Raw genomic sequence first — 20677 nt, 5'->3', positions numbered from 1 at the left:
TGATCACAGAGCCCTATCTGTCCTGATACTTTTATTTTTTATGTATAAAAAAGACTTAACAGATCAAAATAAAATATGATAGAAACCCATCCTATGAGGCCAAGCTATCTCATCTCACCAGAGAGTTTTTTTAAAGAAAAAAACAGTTAAGATTTGTAGCCTGAACTCAATTTTAACAACTTCTGAAACTCATGTGTTAAGTTACAGCCCATAATAGGATACAGCTGCCTAAGGGTGAGTTTCTAAGTTACGATCTTTCTGTTTAAATGATACGGTTTTACTGATTATGTGCTACAGATTGATTTAAGAAATGTAAGACAACTTTAGAAGCCCTTCATAAAAGAATCTTCTCTTTTTTAATACATTTCATATTGAAGTTTTAACCCCAAAGGCTCTTAATTTCTTTTCTTCCATGTTCAAATGCCCATTTAAGTTTAGTCTATAGAAGTAGTTAAAATACTTATATTCTAAAAGAAAAAAAAGAATTTTATTGTTAAGTTTATTATTATGTAATTTTTTTACATTTTCTCTCTAGTATCCACAGGATGTTGTTTGACTTAGGGTTTTGCCCTTTTTTCCTGGTGGGATGATAATCAGTTGATCCCTAGTTTGAGCTCCTCTTGTTAAGCAGCTGTGGAACCCATACATTTAGTCACCACTCCATTGGCACTCATGGCCCATCCTATTTAGTTTACATTGTCTCCTGTGTGGCACTGCACAGCCTATTATCACTTCACTGGGGTGTTTTTGTCCACGCCTAAGTTGTAAGTCCCAGAGCAGAGCTAGACCTTGTACTTTTTTGAAACCCCAAATTGCCTCCCACAGAGACAGACATCTGAACAGGTGCACAACAGATGGTTTTTGATTGCTGATTGGTGATCTTTCTTCCTCACGATAAGAGGGGCAGATTTTTGCCTCTGGCAGGTGCTCTCCCTTGTGATGAAAGGACCTTTCTAATCCATTCATCCACTGGCACCCGTTATCACAGGCTGACCTCATGTAGGGATAAGTTGACAAATACACAGGAGCAAGCTTGGAGCACAAAGGGGCCATACAGGTAAACATAGTCACATCAGGCAGCTCAGCCAGAGAGATGCTTCCAGCTGGCCTTAGAGTAGCTCAGCATCATCCCCACCGGAGCACAGAGCTTTACCTAACCCATCCTATGTTCATCCTTGGCATGTACCAACAACTGTGGGTCACCAAGGGCCATGCACATGCTCTTCAGGATCAAATTCTATCTGTGCCTCGTAAATACACACTGCTTAGACGGCTGTGTCCAGTATTGAGGAGTATTCTTAAAATGACTATTTCCAGGGAAGGAAGATATATAATAAACTTAAAGCAACATTTGTAAAGATTTGACTATTTTAAAACAAAGTAGAACCGGTCAGTTAAACAACCTGTGTGACAGATCCTTGTTTGGTAATCTAAAATCAAAGGTCCTACAAAGTCCCTTTTAAATACAATATAATGTCAATGCCTGATAGAATATGGGAAAGATACATACATACTTCCTGACTGGTTAAATAGGTTCCATCAGATTTTTATTTTATGCATCTTTTGAGATTGAATGACATCATCTGACCCATAGTGCATATATAAAGTGCACATGTGAATTCAGACATGCTTATTTAAATGTTTTATGCTTATGAATTCTTATTTTAATTTGTGTTTGTGACTCTCCTGCTCTTTTCTAGTCTCTATCCTCACCCCCTGTGCTTGCAAACATAGAAAGCAAGTGGTATTTAAATTCACCCCCCATTCTAAAGGTGAAAATTAAACCAAAAAGAATGAATATTTCTATTGTACATTTCATAGAATCTCCTGAGAGGCTGACTTCGTAAAACAACCCCCAAAAGATCATAATTCCCTCAGGAAATTATTTGGAGCAGGGGGTGGAGGTGAATGAGAAAAGAAAAAGCAAACAAATGTAGAAACTCTGCTAGCTTTCCAGCTGCTGAAGGAGTTGACTCTGGGGGGCACAAGTAAAGAAGAACCCCTCTGCTGGAAACAAAGCAGGACTCCAAGCTGCCTGTGTCCCACCCTGCCACTGTGGCTACATCTCAGTGTCTACACGAAAGAAAAAGGGGCCCAGACACACAGGCTGTATCTCCAACATTCCATTTGCCTGATCAAAGCAGGGACTGAGGATGGTTACACGGATAGACAGTATCCTGGCATCCACACAGACCCAGCACAAAACCCAAGCACACTCCGTTTTTCAACCCAATTGCATAAATGACAAAATACAGCATCATATCTTGAGTTTGTCTCTTCAATTTGGGGGGACTCTTCCTATCTGTCCTCATCAAAATTAGGATATGACATTGGTAAGAACAAGTTGTTCAGGATTGAATTACTAGAATATAAAATACCAATTAAGTCTATTTTAAAATATCACCTGCTAAGAGTGATTTAATTGAAGATTGTATTAAAATATTTTATAACATAAATCCATCTGTTTAGAGGTTGAGAATCAATTTGAAAATAGGTTAATCATCTTGAAAGCCTCTTAATGATTTATCCTTAAATGGCAGCCTTTCCAGTTTGTCTTCAATTGTTTTGGGCAATGGAAATTTTACCCAGCTAGAATTTTTCCTCACGTAGGACTAAAAGAAATTGATCCTTTTTTTTCCCTGATAGATTTATAATAGTCTTTTAAGTTCCCTTTTTGCACACAAATGACTATCTTCTATGCAGGACTTATACTAGTTAATTGAACTGAGCAATGAAGTATATTGTTTCTATTTTCCTGAGGCATATTTAGTCATTAAACATTAATTTAAAATAAAAGTTAACTCCTTTCTGTAGGTTTTGCTAAGAGAAGGTCTGTTGCCTTTAGCATTCATTTGAAAGTCAAAAATTGGGACAAAAATCCATGCTTCCAGATCCTGAGACATGTAGCACTGGACACATTTATATGCTATTATGGAGCTTTGACTTCGCCAATGAGTGTTAGCAAAAGAGCTTTCTCTTTTCAATCTCTGGACTCTTCACATATCTTGGAATAAATAGCAGGATGTGTTCAACTGGAGACTTTTCAGATTTGTAGACTATTTTTAGAATATTTAATCATACGGTTTCCAATTCAAGAACAGTCAGTTTCAAAGATGCAATATGCAAACATATAATCATGCCTTTTCCTTTTTCTTTCCTGTCACCTTCTATAATCACAAATATTGGCTAACACTCTAGCACCATGTGCGAAACCTATTGTGAGCATTTTCCATAGCAACTCTGTGATATAGGTAGTGCATTCCCAGCTGAGGAACTGATGCGTGGAGTGGTACAGACAGGATTCAAACCCAGGCAGTCTGACTCTAGAGAGCAGGTTTTTAACTACTCAGTTAATGGCCTGCCTGTTGATAAAAGATGGAGAGACAAGATGCAGTACACATTTTATTGTGTATGAAGTAGTGCCTATATTTTAGGATTCTTCTATAACATACTCTGAAATCCACTGGGAATTTAAATTCTCTACCTCTCACACTTTCCATATGAAAACATATATCATGTGTCCCTATGGTATCTCCATTATGTCCAAGCTATGAAAATGAAAATACAATAATGTGTATATATGACAAGCTGTGAATTTTTAGGGTAAGCTCTCCGGGTGTCCACTTATTGATGTCCTTTTCTGAAGGTGCTTCAGGCTCCTTCCAGGATATGGAAGGAACACTTTTTCTTTTTTCCCTAACACATGTTAGGCAAGCACTCTCCACCAATGATCTACATCCCCAGCTCAGAAGCATTCTTTTGCTTGCTTCATCTCCTGCCCACATCTCATGTCTTTTTCTACATAGGCTCCTCTTAGAGAAATGTTCTGCCCTGAGCTCCTCATATGCACAAGAGCAACCACACATTCTGAGTGTCTGGGCCCTTCCTTGTGGCTCCACAGTTTCATGGATGGAGTCGCCACCTATAGGCAGCAAGCATAGTACTTTAGGCAAGAGCAAAGGGCAATGGATTCTGCGTTTCCAGTGTTATCTCCCACTCGGGTAAAGCTGGGGCATAAAGATGGGATCCTTTCCAAGCATTACAAAGAGCTAAGCCCCCTTACCCTGTTCCCTTATCAAATCATACCATTTTCCTAATGGCACCCTTTCTTATTGCTCCTATAGGAGAATTTTAAAAAAATGACTTCTCACTGCCCTTTTGGGTTTCTTGGTTGGGTATAGGCCAAATCGACATACAACAGATCAATAGGAGAACATCCACATTTAAGTATACATATATGCAAGAGATTCCCACAAAATATGAGACTCAAAGGAGAGTCAGATAAATTTAGCATCCTGAGTTATGGAAAGGAGCAGGGGCTTGGGGCTTCTGGAAGATGGTGGAGACACAAATTATCAGAGGGTGAGTAAGGAAATGTATAGCAAATGAAGGTTGTTTTAGGCAAAAAAAAATTACAGGAATAAAAAAATTTCCAAGAACATCCCTCAAAATAATGGGTGAGGGTCTGGATGGATGTGGTGTCAAGCTTCCATCTCCTGTGATAGACTTTGATTCATAAGATTCCTGGGTAGGGGAGTCATGACTATTGATTTCCTTTTGTAGGATCCATCTTTAGGAAGATTAAGAGTAGCTCAGAGAAAGCTTCTGCTTGTATCCATTGGTCTCCAAGTATCTTAGGCTGAAAGTAACCAGCATACTAAAGTGTAATATTTGGGGTGGCATCTTCTGAATATTTCACTTCCTATACAATTCTTCAGTGGAGGCATACTTACCCCTCTTACTCTTTTGTTTGATGCCACTCTCACTCTTTTGAAAGCAGGATTTCTCTTCCTTCTTCCCCACCTGTCTACACTTTATTCCCCTAAGGAGAGTGCAGCTTTGGCTCTCCTCCGGTATACACTTTTCCTGACATTTTCCTGACATAGTCATTTACTTTCTCCCTTGTATTTACATAATTATTGTGCTACAAATTCTTAAGCTTTAAATATTATTTTAACATCATCTGCGTTCTACCGTTTAGCACTCTTAATAGTTTGTTCACTAATTATGTGATGAATGTATTGTTTCTCCAGTCAGATTGTAAAGCTCTTTGGGGATCTCTGTGCAGAAACTTGAATTTCTTTATTGTTTCATATTATCAAAGTCAGGGTTGACACATCAACTATGCCAGTGTCACATTTTTGGTAAATTATGGGGTTCTGTTCAACTGATCCCAGAAACTATATTTAACTCCTTTCAACACAGCACTCCAGGCAGTTGACATAAATTGATTGCAGTTGGCATCCAAAGCTAATGGAGCTACCATCCCCATTCAGAGATTTCCTAAGCCACGTTTATTGTAAAGGGACAAACCAAAGTGAGCGAGTGGACAGCAATCTTGTGTCTACTCTGAGCAGGCTGCATCTTTCTGCATGAGCTCTGCCATCTCCAGCTGGGACATGGCCACCATCACACCCAGGCTATGTGGCAACTGCAGAGGTTCATTTAGAAGGAAATCCTGACATCTCCATGAATCACAGTGAATTTCACTCACCTTCTACACATTCATTGTACTATAGCTGCTCAGACTATGCAGAGTCTTCTTAGATTCCAACTGAACTCCACAGCTGCTTCTAGGTAGACAGCCCAGTGCTGGATACCAAGAAGGCTATAGAAAAGAATGAATATCTGCCCTCTAGAATCTCATAGTCTGCTGCGAGTTAAGTAACGGAAAACTGCGCTATTAGATGAATTGTTACCACAATGGGTTTCATTCCTCTGGCCAGAAGGAAGTTCAGCCAAGTCTTACTTGATAAATTTAGCCAGGAGCACCCTATCCATTTTATTAGCATGGTTTATAGGCGATTAAGTGCTAAGACACAGGGCCACTAATGGAATAAGAGCTCAGAAGAGGGGATGCATGTGGGCTGGAATCAGAGAGCATGGCATGATGAAGGAGGTAGTGTTTCCTCTGAAGTGGGAGGAGAGGAGAGGGGCAGAAATAACACTCAAGGTAGAAAGAAGCACTTGAACCAAGACAGAGATAAAAATTTTTAAAAATTAAATTAAAAACAGGAGAAAAAAAAAGATAGAGATGATAAATAAGCACGCTGTGTTCAAGGACACACCAGTGGAGGATTTCTGCTAAAGAAGGTCAAAAGTTAGATAGCCAAGGTATTCCACAGTGTCTTCATTAGTTAGTTGAGAAAGCCTCAGTGTTGAACTTGACTTGCGGGGGAGGGAGGGTCGAGGGGGGGAATCTAGTTACTACTCTGAAATCTCAAGTCATTTTCAAATTTCAAAACACACCGAAGAAGAAAATCGTCATGCTACTATGTATAAACTACATGCCACATTGTCTTGTTGACACACAAAATATTCAAAATTGCTGAAGATGTCTATTATTCTGTCCACAAAAGTAGTTCAGAGGGAAGAATCGATAAATTTGATGTGCAATGTCAACAGAGAGAAAAATTGCTTTCTATATTCTCAGACATTAAAAAGATGATTGAAGGCACAAAACCAAACTGGATATCATGCTATTGTTCCAAGATTTCTCCAACAATTCTCACCTTCTCCTTCCTTCCACGCCCACAGCCTCAGCCATTTGATACTCTCTCTCTCTCTCTCTCTCTCTCTCTCTCTCTCTCTCTCTCTCTCTCTCTCTCTCTCTTAATACTTCTTTAGTTGTAGATAGACACAATATTTTTATTTATTTTTATGTGGGGCTGAGGATCAAACCCAGGACCTCATACCTGTGAGGCAAGGGATGTACCACTGAGCTATAGGTCCAGCCCTGAATGCTCTATTTCTTAAAAGCAGTTTTATTAGTTAGACTTGAGCACAGCAAAACCAAAATATGAGTTCTATTAAGCCCTGCACCAGATGCGCTGCTTGACCTGTTCTGACCCCTGGGCCAGCCAAATTGTGTCTTTTCTTCTAGTCTCCAGCTAAGGATCATGGATACCCTTATGTCCAGTATACAGATTCACCAGATGACCCATTTATCTTGACCTGGTTCTGGATAAAGTCCTTCTTCTCCTTTCATGTCCATTAACAGAGGAGAGAAATTTCAAAGGATCTTTACTAATCTTTGAAATAAATAATGCACTGCTAAAAATGATGTGTTCTAGACTGTAGCTTCCTTCCCTGAGATAGAGCGGAGACCTTTTGCTCCCACAAAGAGGAATAGAGGAAATGACAAAGACTGCTGCTGCCACAAGCCCCTCAACTACCATCTTGGCCATTTCCTCTTGAGACCTTTCCTTCATTTACATATTAAAAGAAGGGACTGGAGCAGGAGGTTTAGCCACAGCCCACTTTGACCATAGTTAGAGGGTATTTACACCATTGCCGAGAGTGCAAAGTGTTGCTAAAAATTGATTCAGAAGATGTCTATTCACATGATCAGAGACTACTCATTTAGTAAGACAACTCAGTGCTGGAACCATATCATCTCACTTATATGAAAAAGTACAGATATTAGCATGTGCTTTACTTGACTTTGTCAAGAACAAAATGTCAGAAAAATGGTTCACAGGAAAAGGTAAGTAAATTAATTCTTGTGGTGTGTTCCTTATACCCACCATGCCAGCAGCCTCACAAATGCAGCACATCTCCTACACCTCTGATGACATTCAAACACTCAACTAATATTTATTATGTTTCTACTATATTCAAAGCATTGTGGAAAAATGATGTCATTGGTCCTCCAAAGAGTAAGGTCTCTAGTAGACGTAGACAGACACAAAAACAACTTAAGTTCCATTGTATTAGGGAGTAACTTGGGATAAAAAAGAATATAGACTAGAAACACAGACTGACTGGATTTAAAATTCAAGACTTTGTAAGTGGATGATTGTACCTTGAACTTATTTTATTTCTCATTTATAAGCTGTGTATGAAAATACCTATTTTAAGGGGATGTTTCCAGATGAGGAGGCACACATCTGTAATTTCATAAGCTAGGGAGGCTGAGGCAGGAGGACCATGTGTTTAAGGCCAGCCTCAGCAAAAGTGAGGTGCTAAGCAACTCATTAAGACCTGTCTCTAAATAAAATACAAAATAGGGCTGGAGATGTAGCTTAGGGGTCGAGTGCCCCTGAGTTTAATCCTTGGTACCAAAAAAATTTTTAAAAAGGGGGTGTTGAGGGATCAGGCAATGTGTCTTATAATAGTTACATAAGAGAGATGGGAGTAGTCTCTTCTTACAGCAGGACGTCTTCAATTTTAATTGCATCCAATTGCCTGAGAATTTTTTTAAATGAAGATCTAGTTTGATAGGACTGGGGTGGGGGCTGAGGTTCTGAATTTCTAACAAATCCCCAAGAGATATTCATGATATTTCCCAGGGACTGCACTTTCATTAGCAAATGACTAGAGATTATATTTTGTTTTTATTTTTGAGGAGCTGATGCTGGAGGTGAGTCTTAAAAACGAATAGGCGCCATTCAAGAAGACAGTAGGCAGTAGAAATGAGGGCATTCCAGGGGGACGGAAGGAAGTATGGGGCTTGCCAGTGCTAAAAGAAATACAGCGAGAACTTGGAGAGAGGAGTTCAGGATGAAAGACCAAGGCAAAACAGAGGATCTTTCATGCCTTGCCAGGAGCTATTTATTTTACAGGTAATGAGGAACCACAAAAGGATTTTAAAATGTGGAGGATGTGATCAGCTATGAGACCTAAAATTATTGTCCCGAGAACACTGGGAGGATGAGAGGATGACTGGCATCAGAAGGGTCCTGTGCTATACGTGTGAGATGGAAGGAGTAGGAGCCACTTGGCAATGGTAGTGTGGACTGAGGCAGAGATGCCTGTGGGGGACATCCAGGATATGGAATTGGTGGAACTTGGGCATTCATTAAATATGAAAAGAGGAAATAAAGTTTAAGGTTCCTGCCAGCCTTCTGATTTAGGCTACTGTGTAGGTGATAACATCACTTTCCAAGTAATTCAGAAGGATAAAAAGTGATTCAGGAGGAAGAGAAGAGTTTATAGAAAATAAAGTGAGTTGAATTTGGGAATATGTTCTATTTGTGCAACATCCAAATGGAAGTGTCTACCTAGCAAAGTTGGAGTTACCGGAGAACAATTTGAGAACTGTTCTTTATAAAACGGCAGATAGTGTTGTGGAGATAGGTTCCATCATTCAAGGATAATAACAGAGAGAGAAGCAAGAAAAAACAAGATAGGATTCTATTTGTAAACCAACATGAGGAATTAGCAAAGGGAGAGAAACCTACAAAAGCAACCTGGGAGAAATTATTAGGAAAAGAGACTCATAATCAGGGAGAAATACTATCAGAAAAGCAGAAAATATTGTCAGGCATATATCTAGAATTTCCATAAGAAACTGATAGCTATATCAAATGCAGCTGAAATCAAATAAATTAGAACTAAAAGCTAGGAATTGGTGATATTCATCAAAGTATTTTTAGTGAAATAATGTAGAGGGAAGCCAGATTGTGGCAGGCTAAAAAATGAATGTAAGATAAGAAAGCAGAAATAGACAATGTAAAATATTCTTTCTAGCAGTTTGGCTATATTAGGAAAAGTTCATAACCAGTGGCCAGAAATAGTTCCAAAGTTGAGTGTTCCACTTAATTGACTGAATTAATTCACTTATTCATTCATTCATTTGTTGTCCCAAGCACATTATGGCTTCTGGGAAGCAGTAAGTAGATGAAGCATTGAAAAACACGTCAAAAGAAAGACTAAGAAAACAATGCTCAGGAAAAGCAGCACAATTCATTTGAAACTATAGGAAATAAGGTGGAGTTTGACATTTGTGCAAATGGGTCACAAGATGTAGGGATGGATATTGCACACTTGGTAGCTCAGGTTTATTCTGTAACATGGAAAGCAGGATAATTGACTGGGCGCACCTAGAGATTAAACTGTGTAATGAGGTTTAACTTCAGTCTTGGGTGGTTGCTTTCAAACGCGACCCTCTGCTCACATTTTCTTTGAAATTGCCCATAAAAGTTGCTGATGCTACTTCACCAAAAGAAAGGAGCACGTGTTTCATAAATAGAGCATCCTCCGGTATACACCAATCTCTGAAATTCCAAACAGCAAGCTGGCCTTCTTTCCTTTGCACTCTATTCATCTGGTTTTCCAGTTGACAAGAGGAGATAGAGATAGAAAGATGGATGGTGTGTGTGTACATACATATGTTGTACTCTATAGGGGTGATGACATCTGTAGGACCATCAAAGAAATCTTCCAAGGTTGTAGAATGAAAATGTTGAAAACTGCTGCTTTTCTTCTTACTTAGTACATACCTTAAAACCATTTAACCCAAATAGTTTTATATGCCAAAATTCTTGTGTTCATTTTTCCTTGATAATCACGAATCCTCAACTTCCTACTCCAGTTCTCAGCTAAATCTCATTCTACAGTTTATTAACTTAAAATAGGAAGCTAATGGCCCTTGCTGAGTAGCAGAGCAACAGCCTACTCCAGTAGCTTTAGGCTTCAATCTTCTGGACGCCTCTGCTGAGTTCCGAAGGTCAACCGCAAGTACAGACACAAACCAGTTGACTCATAAATCCTTGTTTTCTTAGAAATGGAAAGAAGAGGAGGAAAAGAGGATAGGGAGCAGAAATAAAGTTTAGAATATAAACATTATTATTCTATTTTGAGTTACATCTACTTGTAGAAAATACTATTTTAATTTTTAAATGAATTTAAAAGCTCTGTAATGATCAATTATAAGCTTGACCCCCTTCGGTATGTATTTTATCAACTCAACTTCCCCACTGATAGTTGTACCTTTTCTCAATTTATTTCCCAAAATACTTCTTAAATATTAAACACTGAAGTTTTCTTTTTCATCTCCCTAGACATTCAATTCCTCAGAAGTCTCCAGAACTTTCTTAAATTATACACCATGAAGTTGATCCACTAGTGATGTAGGGAGGAGCTGCAATGAGGGGCCTGTACTCTAGTCAACAGCTTAGATAGAAAGTAGCTATGCAACGTTTTTCCTCTGGATCAAAGTTTCTGGCACTTGTGGCTCCCAGAAAAGTATCAATGCACAGCATTTTGGAGCACATCCAGCAGCGTGTTCAGAATAATAGCTAAGGGCATAGACACCATGTTGGTAAAAAATATTTGAAAGGACAAAAACCATTTAATCTAGAACCTCAGGAAATGTGAGACTTGTCTGTATTGGTGTACGTTTATATGCAAGTAAAAAATGCCAGTTCAAAATGACTCAAGGGGAAAAGCAGATCATTTGTTTAGGTAACTCAACTAAGGATTCTGGATCTGGGCAAATCTGGAACAATGGGCTCACACTAGGTCATTAGAACTTCACCTTCTTTCTCTATCTCTTGGTTGTACCCTTCTCTGTGTTGACTCTCAAGACAGCTTTCCTTTTTGACTTAAGCAGTGCCATACTTACTTCCTAAAATTACTGCAACCCCAGGAAAAATGGAATTTCCAACAAAAGTTCTGGACTCATTGCCTGTAAATGATTTGGATTTGGTCAAATCCCCACACCTACCCCCTGGAAATTGTGTGATTCTTCAAGTAAAACCTTTGTTCTTTTCACACAAGAAGGCAAACAAATGCCAGACAGCAGATATCTTACACTGCCTTCATATATGTGGTGGTCTCTCCTGTGGGTTAAGAGATAAACTAATATGAGAAGCCCCAGAGGTGAGAAGCAGACCCCCTGCATTCGACCTGACAGTTAAGCAGATTTCAGCTTACTCTGGCACACCATTAGTGTTGAAACGCCCAGCTTTAGATATGTCACATACCAGGTCCTTCCACATGTTCAGGTACAGGCCAGATGGGCAACTGTCAGGAGTACTGGTTAGGAATTCCTGCATTAGGCAGAGCTTTGCCTACATGACCCATAAGGTCATTTTTGACTCTACAATTCTATTATCCTTGTTAATTTCCACAATTCAATTTGGAGTACAGGATAAACAAACCAACCTAATTTGATCTGGAACTTCTGCAGGCTATCACGGGTCATTTAATCTAAAACACATGGCCTAGCCATTACCATGTTTTCTGAAGTCATCTAACAGAGCTTATCCTTAACAAGGTCTCCATGTTATTAGTTTCACTCATGGCCTTTCCCAGCCCCCTGCTTATTCCACAGTTGCCTTTCATTCTCCTTTAGATTGGGGGAGAGGGAGGATAGAAGAGTTACCTTCTTTCTGAATTCCTTCTCTTAAATCTTATAAATGACGAATCCAAATTAAAATGATATCAATTTCATCTTTACTTCGCAACTGGACTTTCACTTTGCAGGGAGTTGATGAGAAATGGGAAATAAGGCCACAGATAAGCATCACTCTGGGAAAGTCTATTAAGGAAAAATTTCAAAATTAGGATAAGTCTGAAAACCACTTGTTTTACTCATTAAGAAACATATACAGGGGCTGGGGATGTGGCTCAAGCAGTCGTGCGGTCTCCTGGCATGGTACCGCCGGGGTCCGATCCTCAGCACCACATACAAACAAAGATGTTGTGTCTGCCGAAAACTAAAAATAAATATTTAAAAATTCTCTCTCTCTCTCTCTCTCTCTCTCTCTCTCTCTCTCTCTAAAATATATATATATATTTAAATGATGTGTTTTATTTATTTAAATACATTTAAATAAAATATATTTTTTCAAAGCTGAAATCAGCCCCAACCCTACTGGAACTGCCATGTTACAGAATCTAGCTTCAAATAAAATTTGTTTTAGCCAGGGTATGTTCATCCTTAATAACAGATGCTTTTCTTATCTTTTTCAGTGAACGTTGTGTCAATGTTACAGGAATTTTGGGAAAGCAAGCAGCAGCAGCGGGCTGCATTCCCAAGCGAAGGTGTGGTCGTCTATGAGTCTCTGCCATCCTCTGGGCCTCCCTTTGTGAGTTATGTGACACTCCCAGGGGGAAGCTGTTTTGGCAACTTTCAGGTGAGAGGCAACTACCAATTCATCAGTGAAAGTTACTTGGTTAAAATAGAACAAATCCTTTTGTAAAATAGTGAAGTTATGTGTTTCCTTGGATATAGTGAACAAATTTGTGCCATATACTATCATATACACTGGAAAACTGGTCAGATGTTCCAATTTTTAAAACATTTTAAATTTAGCTTTATGTGAGAGTCTACCCTGATATTTCTTTATGGAAAATAAGTTTTATAGCACAGCATTTTATTTGTCAGATAGCTGGTGCCCTTTCCTTCAAAAACTTCTGGAATAAAACTTAAAGAACTAGCAAGTGGTGGCAAAGCCTTTCCATCAGGGCTTCCCATCAGGAGAAATGTTCCCTTTTATAAATTTAATATTAATCAATTTAATCAACCTGCACACCAAAGCACAAACCAACAGCAAAGTGTTGAGAGCCACAGGGACTTTACACTCATATGGAAAAATAAAAGACCCAGAACAGCAAAAGCAATTCTAAGCAGGAGTGTAGCGATACCAGAATTCAAACTATACTACAGAGCAATAGTAACAAAAACAGCATGGTACTGGTACCAAAACAGGCGGGTGGACCAATGGTACAGAATAGAGGACACAGAGACCAATCTATAAAATTACAACTATCTTATATTTGATTAAGGGGTTAAAAGCATGCAATGGAGGAAGGATAGCACCTTCAATAAATGGTGCTGGGAAAACTGGAAATCCATATGCAACAAAATGAAACTGAATCCCTTTCTCTCACCATGCACAAAAGTTAACTCAAAATGGATCAAAATGGACTCTGTGTCTGATGGAAGAAAAAGTTGGCTCCGATCTACATATTGTGGGGTCGGGCTCCAAATTCCTTAATAGGACACCCATAGCACAAGAGTTAATAACAAGAATCAACAAATGGGACTTACTCAAACTAATAAGTTTTTTCTCAACAAGAGAAACAATAAGAGAGGTAAATAGAGAGTCTACATCCTGGGAACAAATTTTTACTCCTCACACTTCAGATAGAGCCCTAGTATCCAGAATATACAAAGAACTCAAAAAATTAAACAATAAGAAAACAAATAATCCAATCAACAAATGGGCCAAGGACTTGAACAGACACTGCTCAGAGGTGGACATACAATCAATCAACAAGTACATGAAAAAATGCTCACCATCTCTAGCAGTCAGAGAAATGCAAATCAAAACCACCTTAAGATACCATCTCACTCCAGTAAGATTGGCAGCCATTAGGAAGTCAAACAATAACAAGTGCTGGTGAGGATGTGGGGAAAAGGGTACACTTGTACATTGCTGGTGGGACTGCAAATTGGTGCGGCCAATTTGGAAAGCAGTATGAAGATTCCTTGGAAAGCTGGGAATGGAACCACCATTTGACCCAGCTATTCCCCTTCTTGGACTATTCCCTAAAGACCTTAAAAGAACGTACTATAGGGATACTAATACATTGATGTTCATAGCAGCACAATTCACAATAGCTAGACTGTGGAACCAACCTAGATGTCCTTCAATAGATGAATGGATAAAAAAATGTGGCATTTATACACAATGGAGTATTACTCTCCACTAAAAAATGACAAAATCATGGAATTTGCAGGGAAATGGATGGAATTAGAGCAGATTATGCTAAGTGAAGCTAGCCAATCCCTAAAAAACAAATGCCAAATGTCTTCTTTTATATAAGGAGAACAACTAAGAAAAGAGCAGGGAGGAAGAGCATGAGAAGAAGATTAACATTAAACAGGGATGAGAGGTGGGAGAGAAGGGGAGAGAGAAGGGAAATTGCATGGAAATGGAAGGAAACTCTCATTGTTATACAAAATTACATATAAGAGGAAGTGAGGGGGAAAGGGAAAAAAACGAGGGAAAGAAATGAGTTGCAGTAGATGGGGTAGAGAGAGAAGATGGGAGGGGAAGGGAGGGGAGGGGAGGGGGGATAGTAGAGGATAGGAAAGGCAGCAGAATACAACAGACACTAGTATGGCAGTGTGTAAAAAAGTGGATGTGTAACCGATGTGATTCTGCAACCTGTATACGGGGTAAAAACGGGAGTTCATAACCCACTTGAATCAAATGTATGAAATATGATATGTCAAGAACTATGTAATGTTTTGAACAACTAATAATAAAGAAATAAAAAAATTTTTAAAAAAGTCCCTGATAACCTTCAGAAGAGTGATTTCAGTGCAGGAATGGGACACAACTCAGACTACAGAAGGTTAGAAGGTCAAGAGAGACTTAGGATGCAGGCTGCATACCTCAGTAAGGATTTGGAGGACTCCCTCCTACTCCTATGGTTAACTTTACTTGGGGAAAACAGAACCACCTTGCTTCGTGTCCAGTGGGGAGCTGGTGAGAAAGCATGCTCTCATCTAATTGCCACCAGTGACTTCTGGACATCTAATCTTAATTAAAACTGAGAAGGACAACTAAGACTGAGCCCCAATATTCAGACAGTCATCAAATAGCCTACAGAATCAACAAGATAAACTGCTCATAGATTATAAAATGTCAAGATGTCTCAAGATTGAATCAAGATGATGGACTTAGCACATACCTCAACCTTTTTTATAGTCTAAAATGCCTTGAAATGCTAAAGAAGTATTTAAAAATATGTAAATTCACAATAGTGATGGGCAACAAGAAAAGGTGGCACTGGAAGAGCTGAACCTTGAGACAGTTCTGGGAGATGAAAGTGGAATCAGATTATCAGGTGCAAAAATACTACAGTCTAAACACACTCAGGAGGAAAGTACTGTAAAGGTAAAGAAGAGCTAGAGAAACTCTAGGAACAGAAGAACAAATGCAGAGAGCAGGAAGGTTTTCTAGAATAATTTTAAAGCTAATTAAAGAACTGCTTCCAAAACTTGTGACCCACAGAGCCAGTGAGGTATTGCTGTCCCCTTCCCTGAGCAGGAGTCAGCCGTGGATTTTGACATCTGATGAATGGAGGCAAATCACCTAACGAAAGCAGTTTGCATATGGGTTTCAGAACAGACACAGCTTGACCAGAATAAAGGCAGGAAAGGAGAAGAAAGGCAGCAGTTGAGAAAGAGGTTCTCTAACTCATGTGTACCTATAGTCCACAATTGAGCATCCTGAGAGGATGGCTGCCAGTGAACATACCCTTCCTGCTCATCCAAAGGGCCTGTCAGCAGTTCCAGTAGGGAGACTCCCTAGGAAACACATTCAGACCAGGGAAAGGTCTTGCTGGCCACCTCAAGTAATAGGTATCTTGGTCCATGAATGTTAGTGAACTAAACATCTGAGGAAAACCAAAAGCATAAGAGAAAAGGCCAAGGCGAGCAAACAAAAGCATAAAGTAATTCAAGCAATACAGAATGTAAGAAAATATTATAGTAGACATCCTGGGAAAACATTGAAAGGAATTTGCCCCCTAAAACAGCTATGATAAAATGAACAAGCAGGATACAAGAGATAAAATATGTTATTGCTAATCTAGAATAATAGAAAGAACAAATAAAAGAGGTGTGAAGAGTTGAGTAGACATAGATGACAGCCAAATTAGTAATAGGTAGCAAATTAAAAAATAATAATACAATAAGTCTTCAAGAACTTAAAGCAAAAAGAGCATTGGAGGATGAAAGTACAGGAGATGTGGAGACAAATCCTAAAGATGCACATTAATCAGAGCTCCAGAAAGAGGCATGAGAAATATAGGGGAGGGAATAAATAACAGAAGCAATTTTCTTTGAGTTAAATAAATTCACAAGTTTCAGATTGAAATGGCCCAGCATATTTCCAGCCAGCTAATGATAAAAGAATCACACAGCTCTGTGACTAGGTAGCACTTAAAGACAGGTTCTGCTTAAAAGTGACCAAGGAATCTTTTTTTTTTTTTTTGATATAGCATCTGTACATTATTCTGGTTTTTAAATTACATTAAATGTTTAGGTATTGATGAGGGAATTAGGAAAACTGATGAAAGGGACAAAAATTGGGAAACTAGGTTAACAAAACCAAAATCTGTGTCTTCAAAAAGAAACAAACAAAAAAGATATATCTTTGGCATTTCTGGTTAGGCAAAAGAGCAAGGCATATACCTCACTAAGTGTAAGAGAAGGGATTCAGTCATAGGAGTGTAATACAAGAATATTTCACGAATCTTATTAAAAAAACGTGTTAGTGAGTTTTCAGTTATTGTGACAGAATACCTGAGATAAACAAAATACCTGAGATAAACAACCCGTAAAGAGGAGAAGCTTATTTTGGCTCAGTTTTTGAGGTTTCTGTCCATGGTTACTTGACCCTGTTGCCTTTGGGACTGTGGTGAGGCCCATCATGGCAGGGAGCAGGTGGTGGAGGACAACTGCTCAACTCATGATAGGCAGTAAGTAAAGAGAGAGGAAGGCATGAAGGTCCTAACATACCCTTCAAGAGCATGCCCCCAGTGATCTACACCCTGTAACTAGTCCCCCCCCCCCTCCTAAAGTTTCTACCAACTCCCAATTGCGTCACCCGCTGGGAACCAAGTCTTCAACACATGAGCTTTGGGGAAAACATTTGAGATCCAAATCATAACATTAACCATTTCCATACTCACACAGTAAGCTACCTATGAGGACTGTTTCTACCTTCTCTTCGGGTCTAAACCCTGCCCTATCTGAGGACTCCATGCCATGTTATATTCTTGACAAATATTCTCTGAATTTTTCTACTAGAAATCTCTGCCTCTGGTTTCCCAAGGCCATTATTTCTCTTTCTCTTCTGATGTTTTCATGTTTGCTACCTTCAACTGACTTTACTATGTATGTTCTATCACTGAAATAAAATGTCAGTGCCTCAGGGACAGCATCTATAGTATGTCCCTCATGATTTTAAGCACATTTGTCATATAATAAGTGCCTAATAGATTTTGTTGAATGAATATGGAAATGAATAACAAATCTGAAGAATAAATGAAGTTAGTGTCATTTTTGTACATAATCAATAGTCAGTAAAGATGTTCCACTTAACTCTGCAAGGTAGAGGGCTAGGAAGGAAAAGCCAGTGACATTGAAATCAACTGATATTATTTTGTTCATATCTGTAGCTAAAATATTGGAAATGGATGAAAATTAAAGTACTGATTAAAAAAGAACTTATAATTCTGGATTTAATTTAAGCATGATAATTTCCCCCATTTTACTCATGACTACAACCAACCAACTTTGGCTGCACTCACACTCGGGCACCAATACATTTGTTAAAATTTAACAAATTTCAGTGATAGAACATACATAGTAAAGTCAGTAGATGGCTCAGAATTAAGGCTCTGAGTTAAATCTCCAAGACCACAAAAAATAATAATAAATTACAAAAAAACAAAAATAAACAAATGCACTCATTATAATCTATCTGGAATATAATGCATTTGGCAGATCATTGGAGTAGATTGAGGGGATATGAATCTAAGAATTGCTAGTTCTCTTGTTCTTATTTTTGCTATCCTGAGAATTATGAACTTCCCAATTGTCTCATAAATTTTGTCCTCAAATGATAGGACTTCCCTTAGGAGGTAGATCCAACATCCTCCTTGTGGTCTTTAAAAACATAGAAAACAAAATGAAAATTTGAACTCTTCAGCTGGAGGGCCTCTGATTGATCTCTCTGGTCATTTTAGGGTCTCCTTTTCCTTATGTTTAAATCATCATATTTTAAGGTTCTCAGGAGGATTGTTAACATCTTTGCTTTAAAAGATCCAGAATTTCCTGATTCAAATGTTTTGAAAATGTGTTTGGGTGGTTGGCTGCCAAACGTGGCCCCTTTACCCATTTGGCTCTCCAAAACATAATTTGAGAAAGGAAAATCAGAAGGAGAAAAAAAAAAAGAAAATTTTTCTTAAAGCAATGTCCCCGCAGTTTTCATTGTCAGTTTAGAAACCTTCCTACATTGCTTTTTTCACCATATAACACTTCATCATGCTTTTGCCAGCAGTTGGCCTAGGAGAGCCTGCATGCTCATTCCTGCAATGCCTTTCACATAACCAAATGTCACCCCTGTGCATTGCAAATCATTTCACGAAGGATTATTAATGCCAAGACCATGTGCTGAGACATGGAGAAACCATTATGCCAGCAGTAGCCTTCTTACTGAGCCGTGGACGTCACTTCCAATGGTGCCAAGTAATTGAAAATACTTGAAGTGGAGTATGGGCCTGGATTGCACAACTAATCCCTCTGGTTTCAGGCCCTTTCATGAAAGCTGTAAGAGATTATGCTCATTCATTCTTTAGAAAAGTAGTATTCAGACTCAACCTTAGTTTTCTGATTAATCAAAGAAAGCAGTCCAGTTAAGGCTCCAATGGACACAAACCACTGGTTTTTATGTAAAGAAACTTCCCATTGAAGTAAATGGAAAGCTTGTGTCCACCAAGACTAATTAAAGAATTTTTTTTTGTTGGTCTTGACACCACAACCCACAAAAGAGAAAGAGGGGAGAAAAAACCTGCCTTTAAACCAGGCCTTCAGAAACTACTACAAAAAGAGAAATGAAAACATGATTTTATTTTTGAATTCCCAAACAATAAATAATTTGATTGATGGATGGATCCAAAATATTTTTCAGGGAGTTATATTGAAATGTATTAATTTTGTATCTTTTATGAAAGAAACCGTTTTCTATTATTACAGACATTAAGTGAAAATTCATTCATTGTGAGTACAATTTCTTTATGCAATTTTTATCTAGGCAGTTAATCCTTCCCTAGCCAAACATCATGACCATGAAAACTTGTGGTTTCACCATAAACTTTCCATGTTTCACAGTAGGAGGAACAGAAGGGCCATCAAATGGTCTTCTGGTCCCCCTCTTGAGGAACTCAGAAGGAGAGTCATTCATGCTTCAGCAGCTGCTTTTGTTTCCAAATCCAAAAGAGAACTTGAACATTTTATTTTATTTCATATTTTGATTTAAAGGTTTGTGATTCAAGTTTTGTTTTCAAGCCAGTGACGTGGTCTTCCATATAGAGTTTGCTAGAATGACTTGGATTAATGAATTCCATTCTTACTTTGAGTAGAAGCAAAAATTCCCTTGGCTATAGTACTACAACATGCAATTATTTATGTGCATGAATTATGATTAAATGAAAAATGTGCCCCCTGGCTAAAACATTAATGGAATAGCTTGATTTATTTGAAATTTGAGACACTTATTCACCAGGGTATCATATCTTTTTCAAGTAAATATTTTGTTGTTGTTAAAATTGCTTCACAGAAAATAAACAGGTGTTAAAAGCTGAGGGGTGGTTGTTAAGCTAGTTGTATAGCACCAGAAACCACAAGAAGTTGACACATTTAATATTGCCACTGGCAAGCTGTTGATTTGTTGTGGGTCTTTTTTTTCCATTTATGTTTGGTTTTGTGGAGCAGGGCTGCTCCACAGGGACACTGAGAGGGACACTGAGAGCAAATGTGCTCCTTACAAATATTTCTCTCTAAAAGGCATTGGATTCATTTAACAGCCTTTGTTTATTTTGTCACTGTAGTATTCAAACCAATTTCATTTCCTATGAAAACACCTAAAAGAACTACTTCCCAACAATCATATCTCCTAAAAGAAAGATAGGAGTTCTTAAGATTGTTTTATTTTTGTTACTTAAGGCAAAAAAGGCCTACTTCACCTATATGATCAAACATAATAACAGATGTTTTATACCTTCATGCATTAAGTGAATCTTCTTGAAGTCCAGGGAACTAAAGGTACATTTAAATCACAATAAATTCAGTTTATAAAATTAAGTTTTTCCCAGGAGAGAATGACTAAGAGAAAATTTGATCAATTTTTATACTGGACTAAATGGA

General features: G+C 38.4%; 1 protein-coding gene across 1 annotated transcript in view; it reads left to right on the top strand.

The window, feature by feature from the left end:
• The window catches only part of Lix1 (limb and CNS expressed 1), a 49464-nt gene that overhangs the window by 5330 nt on the left and 23457 nt on the right, over positions 1–20677 (top strand). Inside the window, exon 2 of the mRNA XM_005326139.5 lies at positions 12700–12863. Coding sequence (XP_005326196.1) covers positions 12700–12863 — 164 coding nt within the window. The remainder of the gene's footprint in view (positions 1–12699; positions 12864–20677) is intronic.

Source organism: Ictidomys tridecemlineatus, chromosome 1 (genome assembly GCF_052094955.1).
Source record: "Ictidomys tridecemlineatus isolate mIctTri1 chromosome 1, mIctTri1.hap1, whole genome shotgun sequence".
Lineage (NCBI taxonomy): Eukaryota > Metazoa > Chordata > Mammalia > Rodentia > Sciuridae > Ictidomys > Ictidomys tridecemlineatus.
This window is presented reverse-complemented; position numbering and strand designations above follow the sequence as displayed.